At 45.0% G+C, this 18,448-nt stretch overlaps 1 protein-coding gene across 15 annotated transcripts in view; it reads left to right on the top strand.

Annotated features, from left to right (window-relative positions):
• Positions 1 to 18,448, top strand: part of CADPS (calcium dependent secretion activator) — a 481,138-nt gene that overhangs the window by 284,308 nt on the left and 178,382 nt on the right. For all 15 annotated transcript variants that reach the window (XM_042929883.1, XM_042929885.1, XM_042929886.1 and 12 more), the window contains 2 exons: positions 2,100 to 2,211; positions 10,571 to 10,710. In XM_042929883.1, the coding sequence (XP_042785817.1) occupies positions 2,100 to 2,211; positions 10,571 to 10,710 (252 nt within the window). The remainder of the gene's footprint in view (positions 1 to 2,099; positions 2,212 to 10,570; positions 10,711 to 18,448) is intronic.

The raw sequence follows: 18,448 nt of genomic DNA, 5'->3' as shown, positions 1-18,448 counted from the left end.
CAAGAGGCACTGCGATTTGCACTCATTCCCGGACGGTGGGAGGATGGTTGCCACTTTTGGGGAAAGCGTTTTGGGAATCGGTGTCCCAAGACTTGAAAGTGTTGGTCGATGAGCACAATTCTGGAACATTCTAAGAGGAGCATCCCTTACACCCATCTAGCTCTCTATGCCAAGGAAATAATCAAAGATGAAATAAAAAAGTAATGTCTAGCCCAGTGTCAATAGCAGAACATTGGCTAAATAAATAAATTATGACATATCTAAAAGGTGTTATATTACAGAGTCATTAAAAAATAATATTTTAGGGGCGCCTGGGTGGCGCAGTCGGTTAAGCGTCCGACTTCAGCCAGGTCACGATCTCGCGGTCCGTGAGTTCGAGCCCCGCGTCAGGCTCTGGGCTGATGGCTCGGAGCCTGAAGCCTGTTTCCGATTCTGTGTCTCCCTCTCTCTCTGCCCCTCCCCCGTTCATGCTCTGTCTCTCTCTGTCCCAAAAATAAATAAAAAACGTTGAAAAAAAAATAAAAAAAAAAAATAATAATATTTTAGGCACGCCTGAGTGGCTCAGTTGCATAAGCCTTCGACTGTTGATTTTGGCTCAGATCATGATCTCACGGTTTGTGAGATTGAGCCCTGCATCGGGCTCTGTGCTGACAGCTGGGAGCCTGCTTGGGATTCTCTCTCTCCTCTCTCTCTGCCCCTCCCCTGCTCACATGTGTGCACTCTCTCTTTCTCTTTTCTCGCAAAAGGCATAAATAAACTTAACAGTAATAATATTTTAATGAATCTTCTCCATTATGGAAATTGGCCATCATATAAGGCAAAGTGAAAAAAATCTCTATGCAAAACTGTATCTATTCCTGTCTTCTAGTTCTGTAAAAGAGTGTATAATTGGCATCACCTATTCTTTCAACAAATATTTCTTAGGTGTCTTCTATGTGTAAGCACTATGCTAAGTAGAAGGTATGCATATAAGCCAACAAACACCCAGAAGATTCAGCTATTGAACAATTGCACAAAAATAAATAATTACCAGTCCAGTGATTGCTAGGACAGAAAATTAAACAGTATCTCCCAGAGAGCTTAACTCTGGACCAAATTTAGACTGGGAGACCGAGGGATGTGTTCTCTGGGCAAGTGTTTTTGAAGCAGAGCTCTGAACAGGTAGCCAGGTGGGGGGAAGCCATTGCCAACAGAGGGAACCATGCCTGCCACAGCCCTGAGGTGGTGCCATCCGGAGGCCCATGACCCTGGAGCAGATGAGTGGGAGGCTGCACCCCGAGGTCTGGATTGCACCCTGAGTGCAATGGAATAGGTGCCACGGAAGGCTTTAGGGCAGGCGCTCAGTGCAATCCAGTGAACACTTCTGGAAGATCGCAGTGATTTCAGGTGCAGAATGGATGGTGTGGCTCTGTGAGAACAGTGAGGAGTACATGGAAAGGCCACATCTGAGGGTCCATCAGCAGCTCCTGTCAGCCCAGTCTGGCACCCTACCCAGACGCTAGGTAAGCCAGGCTCTCCTCTGAAGAGATCTTAAGACTCAGATTCCCACAGACCAGTGAGAAAGGTCATTTCCCACTTCTACCTTCCGCTCCTCTTCGAGCTTCATCCATCCCTCTATACAACTCATCTTTGAATGCCAGAAGAAATGGGGTCCCCCATCTCCCCCCATTTTAAAGTCAGGTGTTGGCTTTGTCCAAATGAAGCCTGGTCTCAAATTCAAGGACTGTTTCCAAGAACTGGGGATTCAAAGGATACAAGGAAGTGTTAGTGGTTACCCTGAAATAGTTTGTGAGTATCTGCAAATGCATGGGAAAAGTTCTCCACAACTCGATTTCATGCTAATTCCAAGTGATTCCTTGTAGAGCTCTGTGAAGACCGGTGGCAACTTTCTGAGCATCTGTCTTGCATTTGCCTAACAAGTTAATTAACACTTTTTGTCGCTCTGGCAGCTTTGGAGCAGAGGTGAGGGGGAGGGGGGATGCGACAGCCAGTGCTGCCTCGGGTTAACCCTGCATTCCCCCTACGCAGGAAGAAGGCAGCTGAGTGTAGCATTGTCAAGGCAGAGGTCTCCGCACTGACCTCTCTAATTCTTTCTGCAGCTGGGGCACCCAGGGCGACTTCTCGACAACTCATGCACTGCCCGCTGTGAAGGTGAAGCTGTTCACAGAGAGCACAGGGGTCCTGGCCTTGGAGGACAAGGAGCTCGGACGGGTAAGCGCTCCCCATCACGCGTTGCTCCAGAGAGCTGTGTCCCCCGGTCCCATGGGATAGCACTGCCAAGTCCTGAAAGGTTTGGTTTCAGGTTTGAGTCCCGGGCCCCACTCTCCATTGGTTTTGTGATCCTGGGCCAGTCCCTCAACCTCTCCGAGCCTCAGTTTCCCCTCTTTAAATCTGGGCTACCAGGAGGGCACATTGTAGAAGACAGAGCAGGGGTTCTCAACACCCTCAGACCCAGACACCCGTTAGAGCAGAGATTTGTAATGTCCCTTCTGTCTTGAAGTGAAACTTTCAGACTATTTATTTATTTACTTTTAATTTTTTCTCTTTTTTAGTCTGTCTTTATTTTTGAGAGAGAGCGAGACAGAGTGCAAGTGGGGGAGGAACAGAGACAGAGGAAGACACAGAATCCAAAGCGGGATCCAGGCTCTGAGCTGTCAGCACAGAGCCGACATGGGGCTTGAACTCACCAGCCGTGAGATCATGACCTGAGCCGAAGTCAGATGCTCAACGGACTGAGCCACCCAGGCGCCCCTCAGACAATTTAACAATCTAACCACCTGACAATTTAAAAATCAATACAGTGACATAATATAATATAAAAGAGAAATAAAAGGGAATTAATAATAAAATAACTTCAGGGTGCCTGGCTGGCTCAGCTGGTAGAGCATGTGACTCTTGATCTCAGGGTTGTAAGTTCGAACCCCACATGGGGTGTAGAGATTATTTAAAATAATATCTTAAAAATAATAATAATAAAATAATTTCAAAAATGTAGCAATTCAGGCACCATTGCACTAGAAGACCTACAGAAGGAATGCTTTCCTTGTTCCCATATGGAGAATCACTGGGCAGGTGACAGTCACAAAATCTGCTGTGGAGGGTGGAAGCTGAACAACTTACATATCAGTGAACTGATTTCCTGAAACCATCAACCAAGGAAACAAAGTTTCCTCGGTTTCCCTGGAAAAGTGCCAAAATTACTTTGAGTGTATATTGTTCCAAATTACAGAAATTCAACTGAGTAAAGATTAAAGTTCTCATTGGTAATGATTCGTGGATAAGGCAGCATTCCATCCCGTCTACAAGTAGAGGGGGCTCCAAAGAGATGTGCCAATGGGGCAAGAAAATTATTAGCAAAAGAAAAGGATTGTTTTTGACAAGGTGGCTTTCCTTCAGGGTGAAAGTGAGGGGTCTTATCTCGCAAATTACCCCATCTTTCTTTGCAGGAGGGTGGAGAGGGCAGACGCATGGGTGCTGATTGGAAAATTCCTGACTGACATGTTAGGCCTACATTTCTGGGGGAGGTTGGAACTGCAGGTAGATTACATACTGAGCACCGGTTTGGGAATAAGGCCTAAGTGACACCACTTTGGGCCTCTGGTTTTCTTTTTAACAATATGTAAACAAAAGATTTAAGATCTGGACTCAATTAATTATAGACAGGCTTTTCCACCTCCATTCGTATCCAGCGGGAATATTTAGAAGTTAGGCGAGATTCAGGACAATTCCTCCCTGGGGAGGAATATCTCATTCATCGTATGGCATGTCAAATCCCCAGGCCCCGCCCATTCAATGCCAACAGAGCCCAGCACCGTTTTGTCAACCAAAAACGTCCCCCAAATTTCTGAAACATCCCAAAGGGTGGCACCAATCCCTTTGAGCACCCCTGAGATAATAGAGACATTTCTTCTTACTTCTCAGTTATTGACTCTACACCAAACAGCCTGTATTTTCAGGACGTAAGTTAGATTTGCTAGCTTAAAATGCTTCCATCACCCCATACTGCTTATACTAAAAATCTGAACTCTGTAGTATAGCCTACAAGGATTCATGTGATCGGGCTTCTGCCTACTTCCTCGGCCTCAGTTGTGACTACCTTTCCCCTTATCCACTATGTCCCAGCTTCATTGGCCAAATTTCAGTCTGCTATATAAACCATTCTTTCCTGCATCAGAGGGCTTTCTCCCTGAGTGGAACGCTCTCCCCACTGTCCACAGCTCTTCAAAAGGCTGCCTCCTTCCTTGCATCAATGCCTTCTCCTCCTAAGAGACTTTTCCTGACTGCCCATCTTCCTTCATTCACTGTCTCAGCCCTCTCTCTACTAAACTTCTCGCCAAGGAGAGAAAGAGAGAAGAATTTACAGAAATGTCGGCTTCTGTCTCCCCTACTGGATGATGAAAACCCCGTGGGCATAGAAGCCTAAACTATTTTGTTCACTACCCTATATACCCAGAGGCCGGCACAGAGATTCCCAATACATTTCATTTCGTACTGGTTGATTACATAATCCCTTCTGAAAATTGTATGACTTCAGCCAAAACTTTCAACCTCTCTAACCCTCTGATGTGTCATCTGTGGAAAAATGAGAGAACACCTCAAGACCAGCGCATAGGCACACACTTCTAACAACGCCAGCAAGAATACATTAAGTGTGCTTTCTTTTTTCTTCCTTTTTTGCCCGCTTCCTTAATCTGGCTTTCATCTATACAGCTGACCTGGAATCATATTACTAGGATTTAGACCAGAATATTAGTATTCAGAGAGACAAGTCCAGGAATGCTCAACTTGAGTCCACAGAAGGTTCCCTGGAATCCAGGAACCCCATGAAATTGTTTGCAAATGTTGAGGTAGCGAGGGGGCATATGTACATTTTTCTGGACTTGCCAGTCCAAAGCATTCACCAATTTCTCAAAGCTGTTTCCACTCAGAAAAGTTAAACCCACTGGGCTAGTCAAACCTTTTGTTTTATAGAAGAGAAAACAGATTCCCACAGAAGGCAGGAAGCTTCCCTAGACCCACCCGGTTGGTTGGTTCCCATGCCCTGTACATTTGCCAGTGGCCAGGGCACTGCCCCGAGGCTCTGCGGTCTCTCACCGATGCTGTATAATAACCCTGATGAGTTATTACTCATCTTGTACGGATGAGTCCGCTAGGGCCCAGAGGAGGTAAGTAACTTGCCAGGAATGATGTTGACTCATCTCCAGGACCATTCCCACTGTATCACATTTGTCCCTGTGCAGAAATAAAATCCTGGGCTCTGCTGCTATGACGAATGCCACGAGCTTGCCACAACCCTGTAGTTATTCATTTCTTAAGAACTCATTCTCTTCTCCAGCCCCATAGATGTTCCCCTAGAAATGAATTGACTCTTCCTACCGGAGACACTTTCTAACAGTTGCCGTGGAACTGGCCTGCCAGGTCCATGTGCCAGCTGGGGCGCCCTCCTCTGGAAGCACCTCCACAGGCTGCAGCTGGTGATGACTGCTTTCTTTTTTTAAGTGAAGCAATTCCTTGTATTCCTGGGGGAGTGTTTCTATGCTCTAATTGCTCCCAAGCTTAGCAGGACACAGCCACATTTGAAATCCCAGTGCTACATTCGTTCATTCAACAACATTTAGTTTGTGCTGTATTCATTATGTTTTACTTTCATCGACCTTTTTAATTGAAAAAAAAATTCATGCATTGTAAAAAAGAAGTTAATGGATAATAGTGACAATGAGTGATTGTTCCCACCTTGCCCTAGTATCTTCTCCAGGGAAAAGCCTTGTTTTCAATTTATTGTGTATTCTTCCCCTAGTGTTCTATGCCTGTATAAGCATAGCATATGCAAGCATATGTGTACATATCCCTCTAAAAAAGAAAGAACGAATGAATGAACGAACAGCAGGAAATTACTGTATACATACTGTTTTGTATTTTGCTTGAAATATCAGTGTATTTAGAGATTAGTTCACGTCAGCCCATACTGACTTGCTTCCTGTTTCATAGCTGTGTAATATTCCAGGTATAGATGTATCATAACATACTTAGATTATTTCCAGTCTTTGGCTGTATAAGCAATGCTTCCGTGAATAACCTTGAATTTATTTCTTTGCGCATATGTGTGTATACGTGTAGGATGGTTTCTCAGAAAATATTTTGCTGAATGAAATCTGAATTTTGACAGATTCTACCAAATTGTCCCTTAAAGAGTATACGCCAATTGATACGTCCACAAAAGGCAAAAGTGAGGGTTTCTCTACACCCTTGCCAACCCTGTAATATTACCAAACTTCCATTCACTGGATATGATTGTGAGCCCATGGTGTCCCATCATTTGTGGCATGCAGAGAGCAAACAGGACTAATGACAGGCAAAAATCTTTAACTTCAAAAGAACATAAGGGATATAGATCTAAAAAAAACAGAAATTATAGGGGCGCCTGGGTGGCTCAGTCGGTTGAGCATCTGACTTCGACTCAGGTCATGATCTCACGGTTCGTGAGTTCGAGCCCTGCGTTGCGCTCTGTGCTGACAGCTCGGAGCCTGGAGCCTGCTTCAGATTCTGTGTCTCCCTCTCTCTCTCTGCCCCTTCTCCACTCATGATCTCTCTCTCTCTCTCTCAAAAATAAATAGACATTAAAAAAACAAACCAGAAATTATACAGCAATGTGGTAAGTGCTCTGCTAGAGGAAGAACACCTGGGAAGTGCATAGCTAGGGGACGCAATCCAGTTTGAGGGTCAGGGATGCCTTCCTGGGGTCAGGTCAAGTGGATACGGAGGTAGGGAAGGATGTACAGGCTGAAGCTTGGAGAGGATCAGCCAGGAAAAGGGTCAGGGTTAAAACAGCCCCCCCCCCCCGCCCCGCCCAAGGACCTGCCTGTGCGGCCAGGTAACTAAGAGAAGCTGGGGCTGGCCGGCATGCTGCTTACTGCGCAGAGTGGGTTGTGTTCCCACATCGGCATCACCACATCAAAGCGCAGCACACATGGGTCTTGGCTGAGATGACAAAGTGCTTGATTAGCAGCCTGGAATGTCCAGATGAGGTGTCTGGACTACTCAGGGCTCACGTGCACCCAGGAGGACCCTAATAATTCAGCAGGGCTGACACATACAAAGGAGACGTCGACCCGTCGGGCACATGGTGGGGTGGGGGCGAAGATGGAGAAGAACAGCAGTGACCTCACCTCTCCATCCACCCTGGAGAGGAAGTCTCCCCGGGGAGCCACCACACGGAGGAAGTCTTTGTGGAGCGGCCAGTAATGAGCTGTGGTCATTCGTGTCGGCGAATGGACGCCATATTGCCGGTGGGAAACACGCCCAGAATCCATATGGTGGAAGTCCTGTTAACGAGCTCCGGGCGCCCAGAGCGAGGCTCCTGCTTTGATTTTGCCAAGTGGGCAGGAGCAGAAGGAGGCTCGGGGGCTTGCCTGCTGCTGTTCTGGCCCTGGCTGGGCTTTCTCTTCCCAGCCCCTCCCCCTCCTTGCTTCCCAGCACATCACCCCCTTCACCTCTCAGGCCAGACTGGCTCAGGAGAGAGGGTCAGCTTCCCTAGGAAGGGCGGCACCTCCCTCCATCTCCCAAATGCTGGGGTCCCCGGAAACGGAACAGGATATGGAGTGACCTATAGGGACAGGCGTTCTCTTGAGGGGAGGGAGAGGTGCACCCCCACCCCCACCCCCAGTGGCACCTTGACGTACTTGCCTTCAGCATCCTACAACAGATTATACTTTTCTGGCACCAGTTACATGAATTTATACATTTTATGATACAATTTTAACTAAAGCAACCCTCACAAAATGAACAAATGGTCTAAAAAAGATTACTACAAAGTGCTATAATCTTTTTTTTTTAATTTTTTTTTTAACATTTATTTATTTTTTGAGACAGAGAGAGACAGAGCATGAGCGGGGGAGGGTCAGAGAGAGAGGGAGACACAGAATCCGAAGCAGGCTCCAGGCTCTGAGCGGTCAGCACAGTGCCGGACGCTGGGCTCACAAACCGTGAGATCATAACCTGAGCCGAAGTCGGACGCTGAACTGACTGAGCCACCCGGGCGCCCCAAAAAGTGCTATAATCTTAAGATACTACTATTGCAAGACTGGCAAAAAACAAAAAAAATGGTGGAGCTGACATCGCCTTACTGAGCAGGACTTCTGTCACCCACATCATGAGATAAAGTCATTGCCAGTATAATCAGATAAGATCAGGTGTCAGGCAAGATGTTCTGAAATTATTTACAAGACTACTTGAACTGCTTGGGGTGCTGGGGTGGGTCAGTCACTTGTGCGTCTGACTCTTGGTTTCAGCTCAGGTCGAGATCTCAGGGTGGTGAGATCGAGCCCCATGTCAGGCTCTGTGCTGACAGCACAGAGCCTGCCTGGGATTCTCTGTCTCCTTTCTCTTCCCCTCCCCTGTTCATGCTCACTCTTTCTCTTTCTCCCTCTCTCCCTCCCTCTCTCTCTCTCTCTAAAAATAAATAAATAAATTTAAAAAAACAAAAGACTACGTGAACTACAGACTTACATCTAGTATCATTAACAATGAGCCTTGCCCTAAATATATATGATACCTTAAAATATAGCTAATAATAGTTCCAAGCCACCACAATTAGCAAGACATGTAAAAATACAGTTTTGGGGACACCTGGGTGGCTCAGTCGGTGGAGCATCTGATTCTTGATTTTGGCTCGGGTCTTGATCTCACGGTTTTGTGAGTTCCAGCCCCACATTGGGGTCTGTGCATTGACCACACAGAGCCTGCTTGGGATTCCGTCTCTCCCCCTCTCTCTTTGCCCCTCCCCCACTCATGCTATTTCTTTCTCAAAATAAACTTAAGGGGAAAAAAAAAAAAAATATATATATATATAGTTTTTATCCGTAGCTCATTTTTAAGACTTATATATTTGTGTGTATTTTATGATATATGTAATAAGCTAATATATTAATACAAAGTAAATGTATATAATGTAAACATAAAATATAAATATAATGATATCTAGTTATATAACTTACATAGATATATAATGGTATTTTATATATTTATATATTGATGGTGATATATTTTTATATTGGTCGCAATATATTTACAGGTATTGGGCTATTTGCTCAGTATATTTTATGGGCACAAGGCATGGTCAGAAAAACTTGAGCAGCGTCTGGTCTGAAAAATCAGGCCTGGTATGTCCATCATGTCATACATAAGACATTGGGAAAACTCAAATTCTGTGTTTAGCAAAAATGGATGAATTTTCTTTCATCAGAGTCAGGAAATTCAATGGGGGAGTGGGGTGTGGGGAGGGGTCAGGCCCGGAGGGAGAAGGGGTGAAAATTCAGCACCAACGAGGCCTATCAGAGCGGGCCGATTCTGCTTTTCCGCCGCACCGGCTCGCTCTGCCCCGAGCTCCTGTTGTGCCGCCTCACGGGAAGCCATGTGCTCCCACCCTCTACATTACAGCCTGGCGCCTGAAGGCAGTGAGGCTGGCAGCCTCTGGAAGGCCGCAGGGTCCGCCTCTGAGCCTCCGAACCCCTCCCCTCCCCCTGCAGAGGTGAAAGAAGCCCAGGAGAGAGGCGGCCTCCCCCTGCACCCAGAGAAAGGAGATGCTTTGAAAACAGAGCCAGAGCAGCATGCCACAAATCGGGACCCGTGGCCACCACAAAAGCACATCTTAGCAGGCCCAGCTTTTGTCGTGCCTGCATTTAGTTCCTGTTCCCTCAGTCCAGGGGATTTTCCAGATATTCCACTCTTGCCCCTGTGCGTGTTCTTCAGACCTCACGTGGCTCCTGAGAACTCCGGTCACAAAATGAAGAGGCAGATGTCCCGAGTTATCCACTCCTTGCCTCACTTGCAGCCTCCGAGACAGAACCTCACATTGGAGCCCCATCTCGGCAGCGCAGGGTCAAAAAGACGCTTTCTGAGAGCCCATCCTTCCTGCTGTGTGGGCTTCCTTTCAAACCCGGACAGATTTCGGTGTTTGTTACCTGAGGAGATGCCCCATGCGTGTGACCGTCTATGTAAATGCATGACTGACAGCCAGATCCCTCCCTTCCCTAGGCCTCTCATGTCTCATCCATCCCATAAAGTCCCTTCCGCATTCCCCATGGCCTTTGAGAGATTTCCTCCTCCTGAGACAGGGGAAGGAATCCTGAGGAGCAAAAAATGAGCGGACGAGAGGTGCTCTACTGTGTAATCTCTCACGTCTTTCTTTCATACATCCGCCTTCTTATATGCATGATGACCCTGAGTCTCTGTCCTGGGTTGCTTTGGGACTTCGGAATTTCAGAAAGATGCACAAGCAGAGTGACCGAAATCATGATCATTACTTTTCCTGAATTAGCCAGGGAGAGAGAGGAGAGCAAGAGAACACCATTTCTGCCCTCTGGCTGGTCTCTGCTTGGCACGAGGCAGCCACGGTTGGTAGATGAAGCCTTGAATTGCAGTCCTGTGGCCAAGCCTCTGTTTCATTTAAACGCCTCCCTGGGAGCTGGGCAAGACGCACAGCTTCTCAGCAGCAGAGTTTCTCATTGAAAACAACACGCCTGTAACAGTGTCTCCGCTTTCTGGCTAAGATGGATGTCCTTTTCGCCTACAGGTTATTCTCCACCCTACCCCAAACAGCCCCAAACAGTCAGAGTGGCACAAAATGACAGTCTCCAAAAACTGCCCCGATCAAGACCTCAAAATCAAACTTGCTGTCCGAATGGATAAGCCTCAAAACATGAAGCATTCTGGGTAAGTGTTTCTTCTCCAAGTGGTAGTTTGGGAGAGGTTTTTATCCGTTTCTTAAAAATTTTAAAAAGAAAAGCTGATCTTCAGAGAACTGCATGGAAGGAAATATAAAGGATTCATGAGAGATTCTTGGTTACTATAAACTTCACTTTTTATAAAACTTTTATAAAACTTCTTGATTTTTATATTTACTACAAACCTCAATTTTTATGATTACTGGATGTGCATTTGTGCTGCCAAAATAGATTGATTTCCTTCTTTTTTTCTAATAGGATTTCCAGTGCGATTCGAGCATGCTAAGTGATTCTGGTTTAGGAGGTTTCATTGGCTTTGTGTTCCTTTCAGTGGCATCTAGATCTTTCAGACTCTATGATTCACTCTCTCTCACCTTCTTTAACAACCACACCCAAGAGACTTTCAAACAATTAACGTTAAATCAGTGTTAGAGTGTAGTGTTCAGCGAAGTCTTTTTAAAAAAATGACCAAAACATAGGAAATATAGGATCATTTTCAGTTCTTAAGGTTGAGAGGCATGAGCAGTTATTTCAAGTAGCATAAAAAGAATAAACGAAATAAGTTTCATTTCACAGATCAAACCGATGATTTGTACAGGAAATCTTCATTGACAACTGGGTAATGCCATGGTTTATTCAATTAAACTGCTTGGACACCACTCTCTCAGTAAATGCGAGCACTTAGAAAGGAGTTGGGCCATATCACTGAAGAGGGGAATGTCTAACCAACAGAAGGGAATGGATTGTTTTTCAATTATTCTGCACGTACCGTTTGCCACTGGCTATCATTCTGCTTAGCTCCTCTAGAAACATCTCGTTAAATCTCTTTGGGGTGTATGCATTCATGAGATGGTTTAAAGTCATAAAATGGAAATGAAAACTGAGAATTGATTGTAATTCTAGAGGCTTAGTGCTCTACAGTGCTAGAGGTTTAGGGGCTACAAAAACCCAAACCCAGGGACTAGCCAGTGAGTAAGACACATTCAAATAGAAGCATTTAAAGAGGTCCAGGAGAGAGTGGTTAGGACAGGAAGTACACACCCCAGCACATGAGCAGACCACAGCAGCATGTGATCAGGAAGTAAAGAATGATGTTGTAGGGAGTTAGTGCCTTGGTATTCCAAGGAACATGGAAAGCTCAAGGTTTCAAGAAAAGATAGGTACCTCCCAGTCAGGGCACCAGAGGGAGTCAGGCATGGGGAACCCCAGAGAAAGAAAAGGTTTCCCAACAAGCTGGAGACCCCGTACTGCCCTTGAGCTCTGGCACGGATTTGAAGAATTTGGATAGCATTATCCTGAGACCAGGCTGTTCCCAGAGCCTGAGATGGGATTTTGCCACAGCTGTTCTGCCTGCGGCCAGTGGACAGCTGTGGGAGAGTGAGCCAGACCCTTGCTACACATTTCGTCTTTTTTCCACCATCATGATGAAGAGCAGCTAGCTTCTCCCCAGTTACGTTAGCATCTCATGAAGATGTGTCATGAAATGTTTGTGAAGTCGCCTTTTCCTCCTTCTGATCATACTCCTGGCATCTATTCCAAATGTTAAGTGGAATTTCTCCCCCTTGATGTAAACATCCCAGTTGCAAGACAAAGGGTGAGAGAATTCTGTTAGGTCTTTGTAGCATACAGGAAAACATTCTTCATCTTTTGCAAAAATACTTGCTCATAAATGCTCAGTAACTATTTGCTAAAGGAACAGGAGCATGAGCAGGATAGAGTGAGCAAGGGAAAGAGAGAGAGAGAGAGAGAGAAATGAGGAGGGTAGGACAGACTGAAGAGAGAGACAGAACAAAAATATGATTGGATGTATCTGTCCTCAAAAGTTCAGTTTTAAAAAAAAAACTTCCTTATAGGATCAGCAGCTCACCCCACCTAGTATGGAGTTTCACAAGCACTCCCTTATTTAATTCCCACAGCAAACTTTACATACCGAGTAATTTCCCCAGGGGACACACTCCCATCTCCCACATTCTCTTCATTTATGCTGCTGGGAACTGAACTAACTGATTTGAATTCAGTAATTTTTTTTCTTCTGGTTCATTTGTAAAATTATTGAGACATTTCAAGCTATCTTGACCCTGCAGATGACAGAAGAAATATGTAACTCAACTTCTGACAGTTTCCACAGCTATTTCGTGTTTCTAGACTCCCATGTAAAAATTACCCATCTGCCAGGAAATATACTAGGAAAACCTAAAGTAGCCCTGAAAAGTAGGCAATAGCTTTCTTAACAACACTGCCAGAGACCCATTGTGGCCTAAATCAGGGGTGGACAAAATTAGTTCCACAAGGGATGACCCAAGGAAATTTAAAAGAGTTTCTTATGGACTACAATTTTTTTTTCATTTAAACTTAAAAAAGCTTTCTCGAGCCCCATTGTGTAGGGAAGAAAAGAAATATCAGAATAGTGTTACAGCTTAAAGAATGGTAGAAAGAAAGGAATTTTCAAGAAGCATGGATGAGGTTATAAATTTTATCTACTTTAATGTTTATTAAAACATAAAAGGAAAAATCAGAATTACTGTAAATGAGTCCTTGTTGGTAGACTGGGACATTCAGAATAACTTTCCTTATTGAGCAGAAAAATGTTAGTGAGAAAGTCAACACTACTTTGGGGCCTTAAGACCTGAGTATCTGGGCCTATTTGACAATAAGCAGCTCCTCAGAGAGTTATTTTTCATATTTTACATCCATATGGTGTTTTCAAGTTCAGCAAGTGCATTCACACGCATGTTCTCATTTCTTCCCTGAAACAGCCTCACAAGGACTATGTATCATTATCCTCCCATCTTAATAAATGGCCTCTCCCTTCACCCAGTTGCTCGGACCAAGAATCTTGGGGTCATCTTTGACATTTCTCTTTCACTTTCACCCCTTCATGTCATCCATCAGCAAATTCTATTCACTGTACCTTTGAGAGAAATCCAGAGTTCAGCCTCTCCTCACCACCACTATATCACCATTTGGATCCAAGCCTTGAACCCTTAACTCCCTCACTTGTGCCTTTACTGATTAAGCAGCCCCCCTCCTGCTGTCCTTCCTTCCCTGTAGTCTGTCTCCCAACATGAAGCCGGAGTAATTTTTTTAACACACAAGTCGGATCCTGCCACTCAAATGCTGGAAAACCTCCAATGATTCCCCATCTCACAGTCAAAGCCAGTGTTGTTACCATGGCTACGAGGCCCTATCTGATAAAAACTCCACTACCTATATGACCTTGATCACGCTTCCAGCCACAGTGGCCTCCTTGCTCCTCCCCACCTCCACGTGCACCCCCACCTCAGGGCCCTTGGCCCCACCTTTCCCTTGGATGCCTTTTGCCTTGGATGCCTCTTCTCCCCCACCCAACTTTCCACCTGGTTCACCCTGATTTCTGCATGTCTGTGTGCCATGTCAGAATGCCTGGCCCACCTGTGTCTTCTCTCTTTCTTACTCTGCTTTATTTTCAGCAGAGCACTCATCATCAACTCACACATCACATATTTCTTTGTTTATTAGTTTGTCGTCTCTCTTCCCCATTAGACTCTGAGTTCCTTGTCATCAGGGACCTTTGTCTCCCTTGTTCAAAGTAGCTATTACAGGGCCTACCAGGTAGTAAAAGCCCAATAAATTAATCTAATTGTTGCATAAATGAATAAGTGAATGAATGAATTCCCACTTTACATATATGGGAAACAGACGTGGGGGTGGTGAACAGTCTTGCCCAAGTGAGAGTAAGCATTGGAGCTGTGTCTAGAATTACATTATTCCTTCTGGTTCGACCTTAAATGGAGGACCCAAACTTGAATGAAATAGAGAGCTCCCCTGATTCCACTTTGGTTTCATTCAGTGAACTGCCGTGCCCCAACCCGGAGTAATTTACAGCAAATCTGATTTTCCTGTTATGCTTTAACAGAACTTGCAAGGGATACAGTTTATATGTCGCAGCCATGCTTCTTAAAATCCCCGTTCCTCTTCCATTTTCTTAGCTGTGCTGTTGCTTTAGACGTCTTGTTCTTCCAACTATCACATTCCTCTGTCTTCCCTGTAAGTCTCCAAGACACTGCTCCGATTGGTGTAAACTCTCAAACAAGACTACCATGACTGACCTAATTGAATATTTCTAGGGTCCCATTTTATCTCCTTCGTTGGCTTACTTTCTGTAAATGCCGATTAAATCAAGTTAGCTGATAGTGTTGTTGAAATCCTCTAAATACTTCCTGATTTTCTATCAATTATTGAGAGAGAAGTATTGTAATCTGTGACTATAGTTGTGGATTTGTTTCCTCTTACAATTCTGTCCATGTTTGTCTCATTTATTTTGAAGCTCTAGTATGAGGTGCATAAACATTTAAGGTTATTGTAACTTCTTGATTAATTGACCCCTTTATCATTGTGAACTGTTCTTTATCCCTTGTAATATTCTTTGCCCTGAAATTTACTTTGTGTGACAGTAATACAGCCCCCCCTCCAGCTTTTTAAAAGACTAATGTTAGCATGGTAAATCTTTTCCATCCTTTTATTTTTAATTTATGCCATTAGAGTCAAAGTGCATTTCTTGTATGCAGCATGGATTTGACTCTAACTTTTTGAAATCAATCTGAAGATCTCTGCCTTTGAATTGGGATATTTAGCCCATTTGTATTTATTGTGATTATTGATACAGTTAGGTTTAAATTAAATTGCTGTTTGTTGGGACACCTGGGTGGCTCAGTTGGTAAAGTGTCTGACCTTGGCTCAGGTTATCATCTTGTGGTTCATGGGTTTGAGCCCGCATTGGCTTCTGTGCCGACAGCTGGGAGCCTGGAGCCTGCTTCGGATTCTGTGTCTCCCTCTCTCTCTCCTCCTCCACCACTCGTGTGTGCGCACACTCTCTCTCTCTCTGAAAAATAAACATACACTAAAAAAATTGCTATTTGTCATCTCGCTTTTTTTCTGTTCTCTCTGATCTTTGTTCCCTTTTCCTCTTTTTTCTTTTTTTCCTTTTTTTTTCTTTGCCTTCTTTTGGACTAACTGAACATTTTTATGATTCTGTTTTATGTTCTTTGTTGTATTATTGTCTGTAAATGCCAATTAGGTCAATTACTTAGGATATAATCCTTGGCAGTAACCACTTACTAGCTGTAGGCAAGTTGCTTAACCTCTGTGGACCTCATTTTGCTCGGCATAAAGTCATGATAGTTTTGCCTCATAAGGTTGTGAAAAGTTAAATGAGTTACTACATGTAAAGTATTTAGAACAGGGTCTGATACGTGGTAAGGGCTACAGCTGTGGAACAGCTGGTGGTGGAGGTTATTGTTACCAGTGTTTGCTATCATTCATTTATGGTGCTTCTCCCCAGTCCATGCATCTTCCCGCTGGGCTGTGGCAAGAAGCCTCAGGCATCTGGAGTCTTTGCACCCTCCATGCTCTCACTCACTCTCCAAGGAAGGGAGAGATGCCTCCAGAAAGAATCTTGGTTTTGTCTTAATGTGACTTCTCTTCTTTTTTTTTTTTTTCAATTTTTTAACATTTATTTATTTTTGAGAGAGACAGAGAGACATAGCACAAAGTGGGGAGGGGCGGAGAGAAGGAGACACAGAATCCAAAGCAGGCTCCAGGCTCCGAGCTGTCAGCCCAGAGCCTGACACGGGGCTCAGACTCACCAGCTGTAAGATCATGACCTGAGCCGAAGTTGGACGCATAATTTCTGGCTCCACAGCCCGCCAAACTGAAACCTCAACCTATCCTTGGTCTCCATGTCCCTCTCGGCCATCCTTACCCCTTCGTAAGGGGTCCAGGGGCAAGTGATTCTGGCAGAGGTCCTGAGGGGAGCCCGTACTCTTCTCCCTGCCCTGGCTGCTCCTCCCCAGGCATCCTGGGAGAAGACGTACAATAAAACATTTCCCCATGAATAGCTATGGATCACCCACCATGTGTACACCTAGTGCTAAGCCCAGGGGATGTTTAATAAATAGAACTGAGTTACTAATTCATCGACACTCACAAGCATCAGATGGAGGAAGACCGTCCCGTTTTTTATACATGTGACAAGTTACAAGCATCACCATGGGTGCTGCCCTGCCAAGTAGTCCCAAGACCCAGGGATGCTGGAGCCAGGGGGCCATGGAAGACCCAAGAGCATCTTTCCCTTTCCTCTGTTTTGTCGTTTGTAGTTCACTCTGGCCTCTCATAGAATGAAACTGACAGGGACGTCTTTCTACTAAGACTACGATTTCTACTACGGCCTCTGCTACTAGTAAGGATAATGACAAGCCACAATATTATCTAACGTCACCGAGCACTTACTATGCGCCAGTCTGTGCTAAACACTCACCGTGCATGGTCCCCATCAGCCCCCACAACAACTTGGCACACTGTCCCCATGTTACAGCCGAGGAAACGGAGGCACAGGCAGCTAAGCCAAAGGGCACTTGGTGGCAGGGTCCAAACTCCCACACAGGTGTTTCCACCCCGAGTCTGAGATACAACCACCAGGCTAAACTTTGGCTCTCGACTCTGGAACGCTGATTTATTTGTAAATCCAGATTGCCACCATCCCGATGGCCCGAAGAGAGAGTTGAGGGCCACTAATGCCCATGCAGATAGATCTGTCTGTAGTGTGAGGAGCTTGAGGGGAAGGCCACCTGTGCATCTACAATGACAGAACTCCCATCTGCTGCAGGTACTTTGCGTCCTGTCTCCTGAGCGTGTTTCAGCCTAAGAGAATACAGAGCGGAGCTGACTAGACAGAAATGATACAGTGCAGCCCTCAGTTTTTCTCGGTTTTGACACCTTCTGGTATGTGCCAAATTAGCAATAAATTCTGAGGAAAACCTCTGAGGGAAAGCCCCTCCTTCACGCAAACCAACTGATACTTTGCAAAGGAGGATTGTTGATTTTTTCTCCGATCCCACTCAGCTTTCCCATTCAGAAGGCTTTCACCGGAAAAGTCCGATTGGAATAGCAATTCGTGTTCTCATTTCAGGAAAGAAACAAAAGTTCGTGGGGGCGCCTGGGTGGCTCAGTCCGATAAGCAGCTGATTCTTGATTTCGGCTCGGGTCATGATCTCAAGACTTGTGAGTTCGAGCCCCGTGTCAGGCTCTGCTCTGACAGTGCGGACCCTGCTCGGAATTCTCTCCCTCTCATCTCTTCTGCCCCTCCCCCCATTTATTTATACAGAAATAAATTCTCTGTATTTCTCTGTCTCTCTCTGTCTCAAAATAAATAAAGAAACTTAAAAAAAATTTTTTTTTTAAAAAGAAACCTAAGTCCTTCGTCTAAAATGGAACGAAGAATAGTGCAGTGGAAAGGGTACTCTAGAACCAAACTACTCCGGGTTTCAGTTCTGGCTGTTCCGTTCACCAGCTGTGGAATCCTGAGCTGGTTACTTGGAGTGCAGATCCCTCACCTGTAAAATAGGAATAATAATGTAATGAAGTACCTAACCATAAGCATGTACTTTGTGTCGGGTCCATGCACCAAGGCGACATGGCTCCAGACTCCAGGCCTTACCCCCTCCGGGTAGGTACAGTAAATTTGAGTAAAGTGCCTGAGACAGCACAGCATACTAGTAAAACTTCATCAAGCAGTAGCTAGTATTTTATTATGCTTCAGTTTGAGTTATATTCTGTGGCTTTTAGTGAATTCCTTTTCCTGCTTTCATTTCCATCAACTAAAATGATAAGTTTCAACGGCACCTGGGTGGCTCAGTAGGTTGAGCGTCCGACTTCGGCTCAGGTCATGATCTCATGGTTCGTGGGTTTAA

The sequence above is a fragment of the Panthera leo genome, chromosome A2 (assembly GCF_018350215.1).
Source record: "Panthera leo isolate Ple1 chromosome A2, P.leo_Ple1_pat1.1, whole genome shotgun sequence".
Classification (NCBI taxonomy): Eukaryota; Metazoa; Chordata; class Mammalia; order Carnivora; family Felidae; genus Panthera; species Panthera leo.
Note: the sequence above shows the minus strand (reverse complement) of the source record. Positions and strands in the feature narration are given on the sequence as shown.